The following is a 21,397-nucleotide window of genomic DNA, read 5'->3' on the forward strand; positions in this document are numbered from 1 at the left end:
ATGGGCGACCCTTCAGGACAGCACACCAAGTGAAACAGGCCAGATACAAAAAGGACAAACAGTGCATGCCTCCGCTTACACAAGGACCTTAGAAGAAATAGATTCACAGACAGAAGAAGAATGCTGGTTTCCAGAGAAAGCGGGAGGTGGGAACGGATGGGGGTTCGTGTTTCGTGGGGACGGAGTTTCAGTTTGGGAAGATGACAAAGTTCTGGAGATGACGGTGGTGATGGGTGCACAACCATGTGAATGGACTTCATGCCACTGAATGTCCACGTAAAAACGGTTAGGAGGCTAAATTCTAAGTTATCTGTAATTCACCACCACTGCCAACAAAGGTCCATCTAGTCAAAACTGTGGTTTTTCCAATAGTCATGTATGGATGTGAGAGTTGTACCATAAAGAAAGCTGAGCACTGAAGAATTGATGCTTTTGAACTCTGCTGTTGAAGAAGACTCTTGAAGAGTCCCTTGGACTGCAAGGAGATCCAACCAGTCCATCCTAAAGGAAATCAGTCTTGAATATTCATTGGAAGGACTGATGCTGAGGTTGAAGCGCCAATACTTTGGCCACCTGATGCGAAGAGCTGACTCACTGGAAAGACCCTGATGCCGGGAAAGACTGAAGGCAGGAGGAGAAGGGGACGACAGAGGATGAGATGGTTGGATGGCATCACAGACTCGATGGACATGAGTTTGAGTAAACTCTGGGAGTTGGTGAGGGACAGGGAGGCCTGGCGTGCTGCAGTCCATGGGGTCGCAAAGAGTCAGACACGACTGAGCGACTGAACTGAACTGAACCACCGCTGAGAAACAATAAAGAAGAAAAAAGCGTAAAAATACTTTTTGCCCTAAAAAGGAGTGCTCAGGCTCCAGAGTGAAGAGTGGCATCACATCTCGGGCCTGTGTTAGCTCTGTGACTTTGGGCAAGCCCCCTGGATGCTGCGAACCTCACTTTCCTCGTGTGTAAAACGAGTGGAACAGCTGTATCCACGTCTTAGGACTGTTTGCACAAGTAAATGAGATGAGGCTTGTGATACGCTTGGCACAGCCACGGGCACATAAAAGGGGGCTGTGATTATTAACTTCATGATTACTAATCAGAAGCAATATGTAAATGACGAGAAACTGTTATTCTAAGATAGAATTACCTCTGAAGCACAAGTATGGAGGCCATCCTACATGCCGCCTCTCCCTCTAAGGCCCGGGAGATGGTATCTCTCACGCCTCAGAAATACACACGGCACAGACACTCATAAAGAACCCTTTCTGAATTAAAAGTCATTGGAATAGAAGCAGCCACACGCAGCCTGGCTCTTTTCTCCCTTTAATTTGAACTTAATTTATCTCCGAGCATCAGGACATGGCGTCATGCAAGAGATGTGCCCTGTTGGAGTCAAGGCGAGCTCGGCATTGAAGGGAATGATCGGCTTTTGCAAGAAAATCATGAAGGAAGGAGGGTGCTGTTATTTTAAGATCTTCGCGCTGGTGTGAAAAGAAATTAATTAAATGATCATAATTTTCTGGATGAATGCAGTAACTGACTGCTGCAGAGATGCAAAATTAAGAAGCACCTTTTCCACCTCAAAAGAACAGTGGAGTTTTCATTCTCTCTCTCCTTTATTTTTTTCTGGTTCTGCAGTGACAGCTCCCATTCCAGGATTCCCATTAAATGTTTAAAACAACAAACAGAGCTTAATTGGGATACAGATGATACAACGCTGAGTGTCCTGGAATCCCGGGGCTGCAGCAGGAAGGGTTTCCCTGCTACCCTCTGAGGGCTGTCCATCCGTCATCGCCAGCTCCCGGTGGGCCGGGAACAGGCTGAACGGGTCTGTGTTTTACAACCCACGGAGCGCGGGTCAGGGGTGGTCGCACCGCGGGAGCCCACGTGAGGTGGTTGGGGGCATTCGCCTGCCCGCCATCCACTGGGCACTCCCGGAAGAGCCACGGGTGCGTGTTTTCTTGGCGCTTCTGTCCCTCACATCCACGCTCATACCGAGGATGAGGCTTTCCAAGGATTCCCACGGCAAGAGCAGGCTGGGGATAGAACCCCCCAACGTGGGCTTCACCTTCCAGACCCCGGGGATGGAGACCTGACTGTGACCACGACGACAGGCAGGGCTCCCCCTGCTCCCTGAGCTTCCAAACCTGGGCACAGGCTGGCCAGGAACAGGGCTGTAGAAGCGGCTGGCTTCGAGGCTCACCAGCATTGCCCTGCACTCCATAAAGCACCCGTGCCAACTCAGGAATTAGTAGGGCGAGGGCGAAACGGGCCACTGGGAAGCACCTGTAAATAACTCACTCTTTGGATGCTGAAAAAAGAAAAATGAGGAAGTTCCCCCCGCCCCAAACAGAAGGCAGCTTACAAGCTCCCACTCCGGGTCCTCCTGAACTGGGGGATCACGTGGGGGTGCCTGGCATGTTGCCAGCGCGTGATCTCACGGCTCCAGCCCCACACTCCCCGGTGTCATCCTCGGGGGGCTGAGCCTGCCTCTGACCAATTATGCTAAAACCAAATGTTAAAACAACTGTAACTCTAAAGGAGGCCTACCAAGCGCTGGACTGCCTTCTAATCTGAAGGGGCGTGAAGAAGAATGAAGCTAATTTATGATCTCCTTAAAACACTCTCAGGAACCCTCATGCAACTACAAATTAAATAGCCACTTCATTAAAGTAAAAGTAGATTTGTGCAATGTGTCCAGGAACCTTATTAACAGAGCTGTTTTTGTGCCTTAGAGCCAAGCTTCCTGATTGACAGACCTGTTCTTTCTCTGCCTGGTGCACCGGACTTTTCCAGGACTCCGTACGTCACCATCGGCCTGCACCCTCTCACCCTCCCAACCTCCTCCTAGGCCCGGTGACGGTGACTCTCCCCACCCTTCAGAGCTGCTCAAGCATCACCTCCTCCAGGAAGTCCTCGGTGACTTCCGCAGCACAGATCCTTAGGGCACCAGAATTCTGTAATAAATTCCTGTCCAGTCCCAGTGACCCACCAGGACAGGAGTTGTGATTGGTTTTGCTCACCACTGCAGCCCAGCACCTAACAGAGCCTCTTCTTTTTAACTTTTTCTTTTATATTGGAATCTAGCCGATTCCCATGCTGTGAGAGTTGCAAGGGCACAGAAGAATGACTCAGCCTCGTACACACAGGTATCCGGTCTCCCCCAAACTGCCCTCCCGGACAGGCGGCCACATCACATCGAGCAGAGCTCCCTGTGCTGCACAGTAGGTCCCTGTTGGTTATCCACCTTTAATAGAGCCATGCAAACACGTCGATCCCCAACTCCCTAGCTATCTCCTCCCTCCACCCTCCCCACGCCATCCACCCCCCACCCGCAACCATAAGTTCATTCTCTGAGTCCTAACAGACCCTCTTAGAAAGCAGCTGCTTTGAAGGCTAACGCGAGGTCTCTTCTCACCTGGGACTCTCAAACTTCGAATGAGTTCTCCAGGCACAGAAGAATGCCAAAGACCCCAGGTGGTCCTGCGCCCAAGACAGGCACCCCCCACCCCCAACTACAACTCTGCCAGCTTGCCTGCCAAGACTCTCCCAGACCCAGCCCGCCCAGCGTATGCGTCCACTGACCACCGCCTGCCTCACAGCACCGGCTGCCCTCACTCTCATCATTTGTGGTCCAGCCACCAGGCCCAGGCTGGCACAGCTGGCTTCCTGACAGCAAATGTGACGGCCGCTCAGTGCTGGTCACCACATCCCCCGACCTCTGTCTGCTTCTGTCTGTGTCTAGGTGGCCGCTGGCTGCCCTTGGTGAAGGCTGCTAGACAGAGAGGCAGCCCTGCATCTGGGAAGATGCCCACCAGCCAAGCAGAGACCAGCCACAGCTCAGCCACCGTGAACTAAACCTCTCTCTCCAGTCCAGTCCCCACCCCACAATGCTGCAGGCCGGCACTCTGGTGGCCTGGAATTCCGAAATATCTCACGGAAGGTTCTGTAGACTTAAATGGAAGGCCCTGGAGCCACAAAGCCCGCCCACAAGAGTGGACCTCAGCTGTCACCACAAAGCCCCCGCCATCAGATGCCAGCCTACAAATCAGCTTTGTCACCGGATTCATTCAAGAACCTGAAGGGCTTTCCATGAAGGCCCTTATGGTCCTCTGGACATGGAAGGCTGGCCATGAGCCAGGAGGCCAGTGCCACTCCAGGAAAGACAGAAGCCTGCAGGGGGGACAGGGAAGCCGGAGCGGAGGCGGGCAGCCACGCACTGCCCATCCTCCCCGGAGCCTGCTCTGAGATCCACTCTCCGCTCCCTCTGCCCCTCCCGGGCCCGGGCCAGGTCTCCACCACAGCAGCCTGCTCCCTGAGCCTCTGTGCAGGGTCTCCCCAAGCCCACCCCGCACGGAGCCTGCTCTCAGATCCACTCTCCGCTCCCTCTGCCCCTCCCGGGCCCGGGCCAGGCCTCAGCACCACAGCAGCCTGCTCCCTGAGCCTCTGTGCAGGGTCTCCCCAAGCCCACCCCGCACACTGCCTCCGGGGCGGCGGCTGAAACTCAGCCCAGCCCCCGCGGCCGCGTCCCGAGCCCCTGCTTCAGGCCGCGCCCTGTCGGAGCGCTTTACACAGACGATCCGGCACTGCAGACAGATGTTCGAGCCATCACTTCCCCCAGATCTAAGACACCGAGGCCTCGGGAGCTCAGTCCATCCAACCCAAACCGCAGAGCCAGAAAGGGGCAGGGCCGGTGCAAACCCAGGCAAGCACCCATAACCCACGCTGCCACAGTGGGCCCTTGGGCCTCGTGTTTGGGACCCATTCAGGGCTGACTTCAACCAGTTTTTTGTTTTCAAACTTCTTTCCTCTGGTTTCTCTTCATGCACAATGCACTCACTGTCTCCTTAGAGGGTGCATAGCACGCCTTCACATCCCCTCCCCCCAGATCTTGCTCAAGTAGCCCCTCCCCCAGGATGCCCCTCTCCATCCCCCATGTGCCCCCCCCACTCAACCTATAAGTTCACCCTGATAGCGACTCTTCCAGGCAGTCTTCCCTGATTTCCCCACTGGGGAAGATGGTGCTCAGCCCCCGTATCTTAACTGTGCATGTCCATCCCTTCTTTCCCCACAGGACTACTCTGAGCCCCCCTGCGTGAAGCTCAAGGGACACAAAAGTAAATGAGGCCCCTTCCCGGCTGTTATGAATTAAAGTGTGCCCCCCTCCCCTCACAAATCATATGTTTAACTCCTAACCACCAGGACCTCAGGATGTGACTATATTTGGAGATAAGGTCTTAAAAGAGGGGATTAAGGTAAAATGGAGCTTCTTAGTGGCTCAGATGGTAAAGAATCTACCTGCAACACAGGAGACCCAGGTTCAATTCCTGGTTCAGGAAGATCCCCTGAAGAAGGGAATGGCAACCCACTCCAGTACTCTTGCCTGGAGAATCCCATGGACAGAGGAGCCTGATGGGCTACAGTCTGTGGGGTCACAAAGAGTCAGACACAACTGGGTGACTAGCACAACTTAAAATGAGGCCACCGGAGTGGGCCCTGATTCCATATGACTGGTGTCCTTGTAGGAAGAGATTAGGACGCAGACACAAAGATAGCCAGTCCTAAAGGAAATCAACACTGGAAGGACTGAAGCTGAAGCTCCAATACTTTGGCCACCTGATGAGAGCCTACTCATTGGAAAAGACCCTGATGCTGGGAAAGATTGAAGGGGGGAGGAGAAGGGGACGACAGAGGATGAGACGGTTGGATGGCATCACCGACTCAACGGACATGAGTTTGAGCAAGCTCCGGGAGTTGGTGATGGACAGGGAAGCCTGGCATGCTGCAGTCCATGGGGTCGCAAAGAGTTGGACACGACTGAGTGACTGAACAACAACACAAAGACGGCCATCAACAAGCCAGAGGGAGAGGCCTTGGGAGCTACCAACCCTGCTGCCCCCTTGATCTCGGATGAAAGTGAAAGTGAAAGTCGCTCAGTCGTGTCCAACTCTTTGCAACCCCATGGACTATACAGTCCAAGGATTTCTCCAGGCCAGTATACTGGAGTGGGTAGCCATTCCCTTCTCCAGCAGATTTTCCCAACCCAGGGACTGAACCCAGGTTTCCCGCATTGCAGGCAGATTCTTTACCAGCTGAGCCACAAGGGAAGCCCTTGGATGACCAGCCTCCAAAACCCTGGGCGAAGCCCTGCTGTTTGAGCCATCCGGTCTGGCTCTTTGTTGTGGCAGCCCTGGGAGGCTGACACAACTGCCCTGAAGGAACCTGACCTCTGACAGGTGTGCCAGGTGTGACCCATTTCACACCTTCAGAAGCTCCACGCTCCGATTTGGAGCTCTGTGTCTCTGGGTATAAAACATGCACAAATGTTAGGTTCCCGAAGACCCCCCCATAGAGAGCAGGGATAGTCAGGGCAGAATTATCTCTGCTCCCCTAGACGTCTCCAATCCAACCCTGCAAACAGGACACAGAGCAGAGGCAGAAAAGGGAGCGGGCAGGGCAGGCCAATCCGTGGCCCAGCAGTAACAAAGCTAAACAAACCTGGCTGCAGGAAGCTCACATTCCAGTCCATTAACGTATCCAAGCTACAGTTCCACTGCCCTAAAGAAAGGCATGCAGATAAGCTGCACTTAAATATATAACTGTGGGATTTCCCAGAAGCGGGAAAATTGGGACAGGGCACAGCGCCGTCCCACTGGGGTAGCATCAAACCCTGAGCCTGGAGCCAGAGACCTGCATCCTGTCGTATTGTCCTGCGCGTGTGTGTGTGTGTGTGTGTGTGTGTGTTAGTTGCTCAGTCGTGTCCGACTCTTTGCAACCCCATGGATTTTAGTTCTCCAGGCTCTCGCCTCTGCCCATGGAATTCTCCAGGCAAGAATACTGGAGTAGGTTGCCATTCACCTTCCCCAGGGGATCTTCCCCACCCAGGGATGTAATCCAGGTCTCCTGCATTGCAGGTGGATTCTTGACTGTCTGAGCCACCTGGGAAGACTTCATTCTTGTCATATTTGCCTCTAAATCACCCCTCTGCCTCTGAGGGTAGCTAGCGAGACTCACAACCTGGAGCCTCTGTGCACCACCCCGTCTGGAAGCATCAAAGGTAACACCGGTTGGTTGCAATGAAACATTCATTTCACACCTAACAATTCATTTCTATGGCTAAACGGCAGACAGAAAGGCAGTGTCTGAACTTCCAAGCAAGTCCCCTTCTGCATCTCCATGGGAGCGGGAAGAAACCAAGCCTTGGGAAGGAAAAAGCACATATGTTCTCAGTGCTACAGCCACGGGGCCTGTCCTGGAGCCAGCTCAGATCCTGTGATTCGCCATTCCTTTCTGCAGATGCTCTAAAATGCCGTTTTGAGCAGCTACCCCTCTCAGCAAATGCTTTTTCTATTAACTTGGAAAAACACCGGACACAGCGAAGCAAACACTTTCTCTGCTCACGCAAAGCACCTGGACAGGCCTAGCTCCTTGGGGCCGGATACCTGCGCAAACGAAGTGAAATGAAATTTTGAAAAGACTCTGCTCAGCAAATCAGCCTCGAGTCAGTTTCTTTCCTGTTGCCGCTTTCAAAGATGGGGCTTTCAAGCAGAGGAGCGGAGGTGATCCAAGTGCAGAATCCTGGCTAAAATCCTTGGCCCTGTGGCTGCCAGAGGGGCTTGGAGCGCATTTCTGAGTGCGGAGGAAATAACGTAAGGCATGCGCGGAGTACTAAGAAACCAGAGACTGGGCGGGGGGGGCGGTGTGGGGGTGTGGAATGGCTTTCCTCGGCGCTTGGTTACAGCTTTCACTCCTCTTGAGTTTTCCCCAGGCAAGCGAAACTCAGGCATCACCTGCTGCCAAAGCCAAAGAATGATGTGCTTTTCCAGAGAGGACTCCAGTCTCCCATTCCAGAGAATGGGTGAGCCGGGGGTGGGGGGAGTAGGCGGTGTTGACAAGCGGAGTGGGAGGTGCTTGAGCCAAACGCCTGGTCAGCGTCTCCAGGCTGCTCTGCCCGCCTTCTCACCCACAGACGCTAACAGCCGTGAGTACTTGGGCTTCCGCCTCCTGAGTGTCTTGCTAAGTGCCAGGCCACGCCGGGCTCCGCACAGTCACCCCTGCCCGCCCCCGCTTTCCTAGCTCCAGGGGAGCAAGGCATCTCTCAAAGCTCCTCTCCAGATCTGGACTTCCTGCGACCCACTAAAGAGAAACCAGCACCCCCCTCCCACTTCCCACACCCAACCTCCCACTTGCAGGCATTCACCTGCCAGCAGCCAGGAAACAGTCATAAGGGACCCACTCAACTCAGCCACTGTCCCCAAGGAGCAAAGGCAGGTGGGCTCCTCTGCCAGGCCCTGCCCCCTCGTCTCTCCAAGGAAACCCTGCACTCAATGGGGGTCGGCAGGCTGGCCCTCAGTGAGTCCTGAAGGTGCTGGTCCCCTCTGGGAGGCTGGTCTCCAACGCTCTGTGTCTCTCCCTAACTTCTTTCACCCCCACTGGCCACCCCCCACGAAGCTAAAATGAATTAGCTGTTGGATGAACCTGGGACAGGGGTGGAGGGGAGGAGGGAGGCTTGGTTTGAATGTTCTGGCTCCACAGGATTGACTTAACAGTCAATATTTATTTGTTCCCTTGAGTTACTGGTGTCCAGGTTTTACCCTGCGGTCCCAAAGGTACAGCTTAGGGTACACAGGACAAGGTTTAGGAATGAAACGGGAATGAGGGAAGGGCAGGGCCCAGCTGCACATCTGGGGTCTGACCCCTCTCTCCAGACCGGTGCGGGTTTGGACCTCCAGGCACTTCCCTGGTGGCTCAGATGGTAATGAAACCGTCTGCAATGCAGGAGATTCAGGTTTGATCCCTAGGCCAGGAAGATCCCCTGGAGGAGGAAATGGCAACCCACTCAAGCATTCTTGCCTGGAGAATCCCATGGACGGAGGAGCCTGGTGGGCTACAGTCCACGTGATCGCAAAGGGTCAGATACGACTGGCTAGCAGGGCACTGAGCTCTGGACCACGCAGGCTCATCCAGCGCTGCCCCTGCACCAACAGGCTCACTCCCCCACCCCATCCCTCCTCCACCCCAGGGCGCCCAGCATGCAGGGCTAGACAGAGGAGCTGAGTAACAGTACCACCCAGCCCAGGCTACACTCCTGCCCTGCCTCGAGGAGCGCCTGGACCCCCACCCTTCCACTCCTGATGGACTGATGGACGCAGGGCCTGGCCCTATGCCGCCTCTCCAGAAGTTTGGGGGGCAGTGGTCAAGGAGAAGGGCTTGGGGCAGCCCCTGGAAAATGAGCGGACATGGATGCAAGGGAGTGAGGAGGGGTTCCCATCTCCTCTCCCCACAAACAGCCACTCCCACACACAGCAGCTGGCTGTGCTTCCCCGGCCCAACCCCACCCAGGGGAAGAAGGTGAGGGTTAGCCCATACCCCTGACACACCGCCCAGAGGAGGAGCGGGTAGGACCCGCAGGGCTGGTGGAAGGACGCGTCAGAGGACCCTAACAGGAGTGTCTTTGCTGGGCAAGGGTGTCCAACTTCCAGCTGGAGCGAGGCCAAAGTAGCCGCGAAGGTGGGGGAGGGCGGGGAGTGCAGGAACCTGGCCCGAAGCGCAGCGCGGAGCCCAACTCCCCGGGTTAGCAGATCCCCGCACATCCAGGTGCTTCCGGCGGCGGGTCCTCCGGACCGGGAGAGGGGCTGCCCCAGAACCGGACGCCGGGCTGACCGCGGAGGTCCTGGAGCCCGTGGAGGTGCCAAGAGCGGGTACCGGGTAGACCAGGGTGGAGAGGGTCCTGGAACCAGAGAATCCCAAAGCAGCGCTGGGCGGACCCGGCGGAGCATGAAGGCGATAGAGGCGCAACACAGAGTTGGGAGTGATCTTAAAAGGCCTGGGGGCGCCCCAAGGTGGCCGGGGTCCCGAAACCTCCAGAGACACCCCCAACCTGCGGTCCGGAGGCCAGTGGGGGTGCCCCCGAGACGGCTCAGGGTCCTGGAAATCAGTGGAAATGTCCCCGAGGTGAGGCAGGGTGCTCACGTATCTGGAGACCTCTTCCCAAGTGGCCCAGGGCCAGCAGGGGCGCCGCCGGGCTAACTCCCGTCCCCAGGTCTCCGAGAACAGCGGGGTGACTGCGGGGCCGTCCAGAAGTGGAGGCTCCGAGGTGTCCGGGTCAGGGCTCGCGGGGGGCGCGCGGAGGTCACTTACACTGCTGTTCTCGCCCGTCCAGTGCACCATCGCCTGATTGTGCGTCGCGTCCCCCTTGAGCACGAACGACGTGCTGATGAGCGAGACTTGCGACCGCGAAGCCGCTCCGGCCATCGGCGCTGCCCGCGCCCAGCGCCCCTGGCCCGCGGCGGGGGCGCCGTCCTCGCCGGGACCCGGAGCCTGACCGGGACCCGGGGTACCGGGATCCTCGTCGCGCGCCTGCCGATCCTCGCCACCGCCGGGCAGCGCGCGCCCCGCAAGCGGGTTCGGCGGCGCCCGGATCAGCCGGGCGCGGGGACCCAGGCGCCCGGGCTCCGGGGAGCGCCCCGCCGCCCCGCAAGCGGCCAGCAACAGCAGCAGCAGCAGGAGCGGCCGCGAGCGCGGCGGCGGCGGCGGCGGCGCCCCTGGGCTCGGGGCTCGGGCGGTGGGGCCGGGGCCCTTCGGGGCGCGCGGAGATCCCCGGAGCGCCATGGTCGCCGAGGGGCGGCGGCGGGGCGGCGCGGGCGAGAGAGACCGCGGCCGGGAGAGCGGAGGGCGCTGGGGAGCGCGAGCGAGAGCGCAGAGAAAGGAGCCGGCGAGGGGAGGGCGCCGGCGGGAGGAGGGGACTCGGCGCTCCGCCGCCGCCACCGCGCAGCCGAGGGCGCACCGCCACCTGCCGGCCAGCCCCGCGCCCGCCCGGGCGAGCGCCAGACGCTCAGCAACCGGGCCGGCGGAGGTCCTGGGGCGCGCCCCCACCCTCCAGGGCCGCAGGCCACAGACCTCTGTCCTCAAGCCTTGCTCCTTTCCTCCTCCTCCCCGCCTCCTGCCCTCCGCCCTTCCTCTGCCCCTTTCTTCCTGTATTTACTGAGCACCTACTCTGGAAGAGTCAAGTGCCAGGCCCTGGGGATAACAGCGTGAACACAGCCAGGTGCCTAGTTCATCAGCTGAGAGTCTGCTGTCGGAGACAGACCACCCCCAAGTGGATGCGATCATGGACGAAATCACCCCAGGGAGACAGGATGAAGCCAGATCATAAGTAAAAAGGTGGTCTCTTACAGGGGCCTCTGAAGGAGTAGCAGTGGGTCGAACCGAACCCAGCACCTTGAGGATGAGAAGGAGACCGTTAGAAGTTGGGGCGGGGGAGGTACTTCGAAAACCCTAAGGCAGCTTCCAGACGACCTATTCCTGCAGCCATGCCTGGGGCTTAGCTTTCGGGACTTGCGGACAGTGGCTTTAAGTCCCAACCCTGGGGGCCACCAAGGGGGCTGCCTTGAACGTAAGCACAGACATCTGGGCGAGAAGAAGGTGCGGGCAAGGTCCCATTCCGAGCCTGGCAGGCCACCGAACAGAGTGGAGAGGGAGGCTCAGAGCATGGAAGCCCCCACCCAAGGTCATGAACCTGCTTTAGACGGAATTCAACGTAAGAGTCAGCTTTGCATCCTCTGCCAGGCCAGGGGCCACTCTGCCTCCATCCCCCTCCCCAGTGGCCCCTGCCTTAGAAATCCTCAGGCTTAGTGTCCTTGTCACGCTCTCCTCCCAGATGGGTCTCTGCTTCAGAAAGAGAATGCTCACAGAGAGAGCCTAACAGGGCAGAGCAGCAAAGCCTCAGACATTCGGGAAAGACAGACAGCGGGGCTTCCCGCTGGCCCCAAAAGAGCTCAACCACCCAGCACCCTCTCTTCTGCGGGCTCACCCAGGTTCAACCGGAATTCATGCCCAATGAGAGACTGGGCTTGCCCTGTGCCCAGCGCTGGGGTCAGGGGCAGGGGGCTGGCTAGATATCTACACTGCCATCTCCTACCTCAAAGTGTGCCCTCTCCCCTCCACGGTGTAAATTCCCAATCTGTCAGAGTCTGAATCTGCAGCTCAGGCCCAGGGTCAGGACAGGAGGGGAAGCCAACATCTGGAGGAACATCTGTCCAACACAGGGAAGAGAAGAACAGATAGGGGTCAGTGCGGGGCTGAGGTGGGGGGGGGGGGCGAGGTGTGGGGGTGCGTGTGAGCTCAGGTGCAAAGTCGTGTCCAACTCTGCGACTCCGTGGACTGTAGCCCACCGGGCTTCTCTGTCCATGGGAATTCTCCAAGCAAGAATACTGGAATGGGTTGCCATGCCCTCCTGCAGTGGATCTTCCTGACCCAGGGATAGAACCTATGTCTCTTATGTCTCCTGCATTGGCAGGCAGGTTCTTTACCACTAGCACCCCCTGGGAAGCCCTGATTCATCCCTTATCTGAATCCAAAGCTCAGAGATGTTGTTTCCCTCAGATTTCTCAGCTTACAAACATTTCTGGGCCTGGGGACCCAGTGATGAGAGAGGAAGACAAGGTCCCTGTTCTGGAGACAAGTGTCTGTCCGTGCGGACAGGCAGATCTAGGAGAAAACCCAAACAGTGCTACATGCCCAGGAGAAGCTAAGGCAGGTGCAGGGTGGTGATGAGGGGGTGCGGGGGGCCAGGTGACTTTGAGCAGAGAGGGAGAGGAGCTGCATGGGCTTGGCAAGAAGAGCCGTCCCAGCAGGGGGCAGCCCGAGAGCTCCAGCACGGCCCAGAGCAGCTGAGCGGTCAGAGGGGAGGCACCAGGCTTGATCTGTGTTCACAAAGCACAGCAAAGACTCAGGAGGGCTTCAAGCAGGGGGAGCAAGGCCAGCGGCGTTTTTATAGCGTCACTCTGGCCGGGGGGAGGACAGGTGCCAGGAGGCCGTAGGACGTGACTGTCCGGGACCTGAGAGAGGCCAGGGCGGCTGGGCACGGGTGACAGGCAGAGACAGGGGAGGAGGAGCGGAGGGAAGCCAGCTTCTGGGTGCCTCACACCCACCGTGCTCACCTTCCTTATGACCCACGTCAGGGACTCGGGGACATGGCTGCAAGAGAAAGACACAGGCAAGTGTAGAAAGCAAAGGAGAGCTTCAAGCAGCCTTCCTGTCTGACACCCCCAGTGCAGAGGGATCTTGAGAGGCCACAGAGGCCAAGTCTACAGTGCCCATCAAGGTGGCTGACAGCTGGGGCGTGAATGCTGACGGAGGCATCACAAAGCTGGGCAACGTGTGGACACTGGGTTCAGCACCTGGTGTTGGGTGCATGAAATAAATATTAAACCCTCTCCAGGTTTGTAACACCTCATTCTTCACAACAGCAAGATCCTAACACTGGGAACCCGTCCCAGCCACCCTCCTTCTTCACCTCCATAATGGGCACTGGACTCCAGACCAAATCAGGCCTGCTCCTGATCCTGGGGGAATTCACAATCTGATGGGGGAGGCGCACAGTCTGGTGGAGGAGATGCACAGTCTGATGGGGGAGGCACACAGTCTGATGCTGGAGTTCACAGTCTGATGGTGGAGTTCACAGTCTGATGGTAGAGTTCACAGTCTGATGGTGGAGTTCACAGTCTGATGGGGGAGTTCACAGTCTGATGTGGGAGGCGCACAGTCTGATGGGGGAAGCGCACAGTGTGGTGGGGGAGGCACACAGTCTGGTTGTGGAGTCTACAGTCTGATGATGGTAGAGGTGCACAGTCTGATGGTGGAGTTCACAGTCTGATGGTGGAGTTCACAGTCTGATGGTGGAGTTCACAGTCTGATGGTGGAGTTCACAGTCTGATGGTGGAGTTCACAGTCTGATGGTGGAGTTCACAGTCTGATGGGGGAGGCGCACAGTCTGATGGGGGAGGCGCACAGTCTGACGGTGGAGTTCACAGTCTGACGGTGGAGTTCACAGTCTGATGATGGGGGAGGCGCACAGTCTGGTCGTGGAGTCTACAGTCTGATGATGGGGGAGGCGCACAGTCTGGTGGGGGAGGCACATAGCTGAACAGAGAGCGACATCAGGGAAGCAGGTGCCCCCAGGGAGGTGTCTGGGAGCCTAAAGGAAGGGGCGTTGCCTTCTGAGGTTCAGGGGGAAGTTGCTCAGAGGGGTGCCCTTCAACTCGTCCTCCCAGTAATAGTAACAGGAGTAATACATGGTCAGTGCCCCTTGTGGGGCAGCTCCTCTGGGCCGGGCACTGTTTGGATGGAAGCATTCACTGAACCTCTGATGTCCATATGGGGCAGTCCTGTTCTCCCCAATTTAAAGGTGAGGATGGTCACAGCAGGCAGGGGCAGTAATTTTTTTCATTTATTTTTTAATTGAAGGATAATTGCTTTACGGAATTTTGTTGATTTCTGTCAAACCTCAACATGAAGCGATCTGGTCGCACCATTTTTCACCCCGCTGACCGCCAGGGTGGATTCAGCCAATCCACTGGCCAGGCCCTGTCCCTTTCCTCCCTCACAGCTCCACGTGCAGTCGAAGAGGATGCCCACCCCCGGTGGAGGAGGACCGGTCTCCCGTCAAGGTATACGAGTAGCTGGGCTCCCCTGCTGGAACCTCCGAACGAGCTCTCAAGGGGGCTGTGATTCACCCGAAGGGTTCCAAGGCCCACGTCCTCATGCACCAGCTGGGCGTCCTGGGAAGGGCCCAGCTTCACCTGCTTCAGAAACTTGCCTCGCCTGTAAAATGGGGCCAGAGCAGCCCTGACTCGGGGGAGCTCCGTGTGTCGTCTCTGGACCAGAGGCATCTGCGTTAATGGCAGCTGGTTAGAAACGCTGGTTCCTGGGCCCACCCCACACCCGCATGCTTAGTCGTGTCCGACTCTGCAACCCGGTGGAGAGTAGCCCGCCAGGCTTTGTCTCTCCAGCTTTTAATCAGACCACTTCCTCATTAAGCATCTCAAGATTTTTTTAATTATCAAAGGTCTCTTTGATAATATTTTAATATTATATTTTAATTTAATTTAGTGACATTTTATCTTTATAGTCATGGCAAAGCTCAACAGATACAGCTTCCCCAGCCTGACCATCTCAAAGATGGTCAAGAAATCATAAAAAACCTCACCAGGGACACTGGGGGGCCTAGTAGGAGGGAGGCTGAGCATCTGGACAGGCTGGTGGGGGGCTGGCTTCCACAGAGGGGAGCCCCAGCCACTCCCTCAGCCACCCCACTCAGCCCCCAGGGACCCTGAGACGTTCCGTACCTGCTCCGGGGCAGGGGGGCAGCTGTGACTTGCAGACAAGTCTCCTAATGACTGTCAGTGAACAACAGGGTTAGAGGGGACAGCTTTGAGGGGAAGGATCAGCGCTACAACCTCATTACCAGGTTGTCAAGGGAGACAGAGGTGGCAGTGGGGTTGGCCGGTTAGGAGAGAAGTCTGATCCCGAGACGGAAGGGAAGTGTATCCAGACAGAGAAGAAAGACGAGGCCCCATGGCCAGACTGATGGAGGGGAGAGAGAGGAAGCGGCGGTGGGCCCTTGGGTGCATGGTAAGGGGGCAGCCATGGCGGTGGTGGCTGCTTCCTGCTGGAGGCAGGGGTTTCCATCCTGGAGCATCAACGCTGTGGGCCCCCAAACCCTTGATGCATGAGAGACCAGCCAGGCAGGAGCCCGACCGGACAGGGCGCAGATGACCACCAGCCAGTTCCGGCCATCAGGGCTCGCTCTTTAATCACAAACGCCGCACAGCAGGTGCTGCAAACAGCTCGGTTCATTTCTCTCCTGCTCATCAAATGTTTGCTGAGCACCTACTGTGTGCCTGGCTTGAGTCCAGGCTCCCAGGAGAGAACAGGGAAGGGGTGAGACGAAATCATCGGAGGGCCAAAACAGGAGCTGATGGAGAGACAGGGAAGCATGGTCCTGGCAGAGGGAGCAGCATGGGGCAGGAGCTGGAGGAAAACCATGCAGGGACCTTAGAGGAAGAGCTTCCAGGGGCTGCATGCAGGGCGGAGCCGGGCGGGGAGAGAAGGCCCTGGTCCCTGGAGCATCCATCGTGGTTTCCGGGGGACCAGGCGGTGACCAGAGCCAGCGCCCAGACTCAGGAAGGTCAGCACCAGCGATGTCGGCAGGCGGGTCAATGACACGGGGGCAGAGACATGGAGGCGCTCTCCCTGCGCGGCCCCGCCAGCTCTGCCCCCGGCGCTTTGCAGGGAGGAGAGGGGGGCTCCCTCCTGAGTCACACCTCCACCCGGGAGGAGACGGGGGCTCCCTCCCGAGTCACATCTCCACCTGGTAGGAGAGGGGGGCTCCCTCCTGAGTCACACCTCCACCCGGGAGGAGAGGGGGGCTCCCTCCCGAGTCACATCTCCACCCGGGAGGAGAGGGGGGCTCCCTCCTGAGTCACACCTTTGTCCGGTAGGAGAGGGGGGCTGCACCACCCTACCCCTGGCGGGGAGGGCACCACCACCATCTCCTCTTCACAGTGGAAGAAGCTACAGCACAGCATAACAAGGTGGGGGGCTTGCCCAGGTCTCCACCAGCAGCACAGGGGTGGCCGTGAACTTGGGCTTCCCCACATGCCTATGAGCTCAGGGGTGGGGGGTGGGCCTGGGGGTGAGGGGGGTCCCTCCAGGCCAGGCTCCTCTGCCTTGGCTTTCACCTCTGTCTTCCCCCAAAGCCGGTGGGGCCGGGATCGGCTCCATTGACACCTGGTGAGACCAAGGCTCCCAGCGTGGACAGTGGCCAGCCCACCCCATGCAGCAGGGAAGTGCAGCTGTGGGGCCTGAGCCTGGGCCACCCCTGAGCCCTGTCGCTCCCATCTGTCCATGTCACACAGAGCCATGGGGGGCAGAGACCAGCACCGGCCCATTCAGGCAGGGTGCTGTCTCAGACACCCCTGCCCTACAGGGCGGAGGTGTGACTTGGGAGGGAGCTCCCCTTTCCTCCCAGGTGTAGGTGTGACTCAGGAGGGAGCCCTCGGGGCCTTGGACCACCGCAATACCAAGTCATCTCCTGTGGGTACCAGGGGAGGCCTGGGAACGTAGCCCCCATGGGCCCAGGAACATGGGGCCCCTCACCTGGGGCCAGAGCCCAGTTTGGTCCCTCTGGCAGGCAGGGCGGAGGGAGGAAGGCTGGACTCAGGAGTGACAGACCTTCAAACAAACAGAGACCGTCCTTGGGGTAAACGGCCGAGGCCAGAGTCTTGGCACAGGCCCGGGCCACGGTAGGAGCCCAATGAATGTGAAGGAGAAGACCAAAGCAGGGCAGAGGGCAAAGAGGGGGACACAGCTGGCCTTGGGGGGCCCACATCCTCCTCAGCCTCACCCGCGGCGGAAGGCCAAGTTTCCCCTACACACCCCCACCTCCACCACACACCAGGGTTCATTGGAATTGCAAGAGGGGGCAAAGCATGCCAGCTGCCCCCCATGTACCAGTGTTCTGGTGCACAGTTATTCTGATCTTAGAAGCAGAGAAGCCCAGAGAAGCTAAGTAACCTGTCTTGGATCCCACAGCTGGAGAGAGGCAGCCTGGACAAGGGTGCTCGCAGTCCTGGTTTGGACGCGGCTGTGAATGCACTGGCAATACCTTCCTGCCACGTGGGTGCCCCGTGTCTGAAAGTGCCCCCCTCGTGGAGGCGTAATCGGCGTTCATTGCGGGAAATGAGCTCAGAGTGGGGGTGAGGAGTGAGCCTGGAGCTGAGCGTGTTCTGGGCCCTGCAGGTGAGTCACTGAGTGTCTCTGGACTTCCATCTCCTCGTGTGTTCAGTGAGAATGGTCAATAGTTGTGTGGGGATAGATGAGCATCTGTGAGATGCTCAGAGGGTATTTCTGTGGGGTGCGTGGCTTAGGAAACACCCCAACTCTATGCTGTGACATGTGCAGATTAAGGACAGAAAAGTCCTGCAGTTTAGCAATCTGCTTGACTTTGATTAATTCAGTTTTTCCCCCGACTTTCTGACCCTGTAGTTCTTTACTTCCACTTAACAGCATGAACACCCCAGAGAACACGGGCTATTACAGAAATATGTGCTGAGCACAAGGAAGGCACAGGGAGGGAAGAATTTATTCTGCCTGAGGGGCTGTGTCAGAAAGAAATACATTTGAGCAGGTCTTGAGTGATGAGTTGGGACCCAGCTGGAGTAAAACAGAGAGTGCAGCACAGACAAGGGTCAAAGGAATGAAGGTGCCGGGTCCGCATGGGGGTGGGGGGGGGCACGTTAGGCTGACTGTGTAGGATGGAGCCATGCCCTTTAGATTGGAGGAGAGAATGGGCTTCTCCTGAGATCAAAGAGACCCTTCTAGGGTTTTCAGAAAAGGAACAGCATGATCAGATTTGTGTTTTGGAAAGCTGCTTCCAGCAGATTCTGAAAGCTGGAGCTTGGAAAGGAGACAGGAGACCAGCCAGGGACCATGGCACTGGTCCAGGAGAGTGGCAATGAGACCTGAGCAGAGTCATGGGCAGCCGTGGAGAGGAGGACGTCCCCAGAACCTGGGATTGTGCAAGATGAAAAGGAGGGGGGAGTCAAAGAGGCTCTGAGGTACTTGGGAGAACGAGGATGCCATGTTCCTCCTCGGGGAACAAATTTGAAGGAGAAGGTATCTGTGGGGCATCCTGGAGGTGTTAGGTGAGGCCAGGCTGGGCTGCAGTGGCAAAGTTTAACCCCAATTTCAGAGGGGTAACCCAGAAAAGGTGCAGCACATTAACTCACAAAGTCTGAGGCAGGTTGACGGGCCCTCCTCCATCCTGCGGTCCTCCGGTCACAACAGGTGACCCTGGAGGCAGAGGAGAGAGGACTGCATGGACATTTTGTGGAGACTGGACCTGGCAGGCACCCCAGCACTCACGCCCCACTGCCCAGAACCTGGGTTCATGGTCTCCTCCTCCCCACAGCACGTGGACGTTTGGCGAGCCCTACTTGTCACTGTCATGCTGGCAGGGAGGCTCCAGAGATCCTTGGAAATGGTGATCAGCAAAGTCTCCCGGCTTGAGGTGCAGATTTGGGCATGACTGTTGAATGAGATCACCCAGGGGAAAAAAGGAAAAGAGAACCCTAGGGTAAAATAAGCAACACCTCTGAGGTTGTACTGATATTTAGGAATTCCCAGAGGATGATAAGATTTAGTCCAAAATCTCTTGCTTCCAAATATCTGATTGTTTGTTGTCATATAGATAAGGCATCCAGCTCTTTCCTGAATTTTTCAGTTTCCATATGGTTCCTTGGCATCACACAGCCAGCCAAAAGCACTTGGCAAGTGTTTGAGTGCCGTGGTGCTCTGTAACACTCTCTGTGTAAGGCCAAGACCTCATGATGATAGATTGGTCTGGAGCAGAGGTTTTCAAAGCCTTCAATTCCAATAAACATTCTAAAAGGGAACTCACTGTATTCCTACCTTTAAGTGTCACTTTAGAAATCAAAATGTTTGCTTTAAAATTATTGTATATGAAACTGATTTTTTTAATGTAAACACTTTCTACACTTAGCATTTTTTCAAAAATAAAATTTTCCATGAATAAAATTTTGGTTGAAAATCATGGTTTGAGGGAAAACTTGCTGTTTTCCTTGGAAAGTGTTCCTGCCTTAACCAAGACTAGCAGAGGAAAATGGGATGCTTCTTTCAAATGGCTCTTGCAAAAGCCTTTCCCTGAGGCTGGGGTCCCCACTTAGAGACCATAAGCTTCCTGAGCCCTGGGACTGTGCCAGTTTTTGTTCTCCACTTGGCCTCACTGTCCAGCACCGTGGTGGGTATACAGTAGGCTCTCAATCCATATTGGATGGATGGATGGATGGATAGATGGATGGGTGTGTGGATGGATGGGTGGATGGGTAGATGGGTGAGTGGTTGGGTAGGTGGATAGGTAGATGGGTGGATGGATGGTGGATGGGAGGATGGATGGATGATGGATGGATGTGTGGATGGATGGGTAGATGGGTGGGTGGATGGTGGGTGGGTGGATGGATAGATGGATGGATGGATGGGTGTGTGGATGGATGGGTGGATGGTTGGGTAGGTGGGTGAATGGATGGATAGATGGATGGATGGGTGTGTGGATGGATGGGTGGATGGGTAGATGGGTAGATGGGTGATTAGGTGGGTGGATAGATGGATGGATGGATGGATAGATAGATGGATGGGTGTGTGGATGGATGGTGGATGGGTGGATGGATGGGGGGATCATTTACACTGTTACATTGGAAAATCCTAGACATTCAGACTTCTAAACTACAACTGCTAAAATAAACAGCAATTTGTGGAAGGAAAAAAGCACTGGACTAGGAGTCGGGAGACCCATGTCCCATGTCACCACTCCATGGACTGAGCTTTGAGAACTTGGAAAGATCCCTTCCATTGTGAATGTGACTATTTTCCTCGTCTGCTAAATGAGGTCTTATCCACTTGAGCCAACTTTTATAGCTTCATATCCAGCCTCTTCTCCCCTACCCCCATCCTCCCAAGGACCCTGAACTGTGCCCAGAACATTCACAATCGAAAATGCACTTCAGGGAGGCAGAACTTCCACTTAACAGCCAAATGAAGAGGTTGGCAAATCCTCTCTTCAAAAATCAATTCTAAAATTGCACAAATTGACAAAAAAAAAAAACAACAACAACCATTTCCATGCCCTGGAAGTCATCCAAAAGCATGCAACCACCAGAGAAGTGTTTATGCTTGAAAACTGCTGAACTTCAGGTACAAAGAGGGGCATTCTGGCCCAGGGCTGCTCTCACGCCACTGTCCCAGCTGGAGAGACTCAGAGATTCTGCAAGACAGGGCAGGTCATGAGGACCAGCAGCTGCAAGGCCACAGGCGAAGGGAAATCACACAGCTTGGAACAGTGGGTGATGGCCTTGCCAGTAGCCCTGTTCATGGAAATTAGTGTCTTGGAGATTGTGTAGAATGGCCAAAGCTGTGCGCCTCTAAAAAGGACCCAAGGCCACCCCAGACTCCTAGCTGACCCTATGACTATGTGCGTACACAGGAAACATACGAGGCCTGGTGAAAAGCAAAAGCCAGGCAGGCTATAAGGGCTTGAATTTTGAATGTGCTCCTCTATCCACACACAGGTCTTTGACAGAGCTTAGAAGGCGTCCTAGCTCAAGGTGTTTCAGAATGACCTCTGATCAAATGCCTCTAAGCTATGCAGAGACACGGACTCAAAGTGAAAGTGAAAGTGAACTCAGTCACTTCAGTTCAGTTCAGTCGCTCAGTCGTGTCTGACTCTTTGCGACCCCATGAATCGCAGCACGCCAGGCCTCCCTGTCCATCACCAACTCCCAGAGTTCACTCAGACTCATGTCCATCGAGTCAGTGATGCCATCCAGCCATCTCATCCTCTGTCGTCCCCTTCTCCTCTTGCCCCCAATCCCTCCCAGCATCAGAGTCTTTTCCAATGAGTCAACTCTTCGCATGAGGTGGCCAAAGTACTGGAGTTTCAGCTTTAGCATCATTCCTTCCAAAGAAATCCCAGGGCTGATTTCCTTCAGAATAGACTGGTTGGATCTCCTTGCAGTCCAAGGGACTCCCAAGAGTC

The 21,397-nt window shown here is 56.3% G+C and overlaps 1 protein-coding gene across 2 annotated transcripts in view; it reads right to left on the reverse strand.

Annotated features, from left to right (window-relative positions):
* Positions 1 to 10,705, reverse strand: part of SORCS2 (sortilin related VPS10 domain containing receptor 2) — a 489,049-nt gene extending 478,344 nt beyond the window's left edge. For both annotated transcript variants that reach the window (XM_045166262.1, XM_045166261.1), the window contains exon 1: positions 10,144 to 10,705. In XM_045166262.1, coding sequence (XP_045022197.1) covers positions 10,144 to 10,614 — 471 coding nt within the window. In that variant the 5' untranslated portion in view covers positions 10,615 to 10,705. The remainder of the gene's footprint in view (positions 1 to 10,143) is intronic.
* Positions 10,706 to 21,397: the final 10,692 nt, after the last annotated feature.

Source organism: Bubalus bubalis, chromosome 7 (genome assembly GCF_019923935.1).
Source record: "Bubalus bubalis isolate 160015118507 breed Murrah chromosome 7, NDDB_SH_1, whole genome shotgun sequence".
Classification (NCBI taxonomy): Eukaryota; Metazoa; Chordata; class Mammalia; order Artiodactyla; family Bovidae; genus Bubalus; species Bubalus bubalis.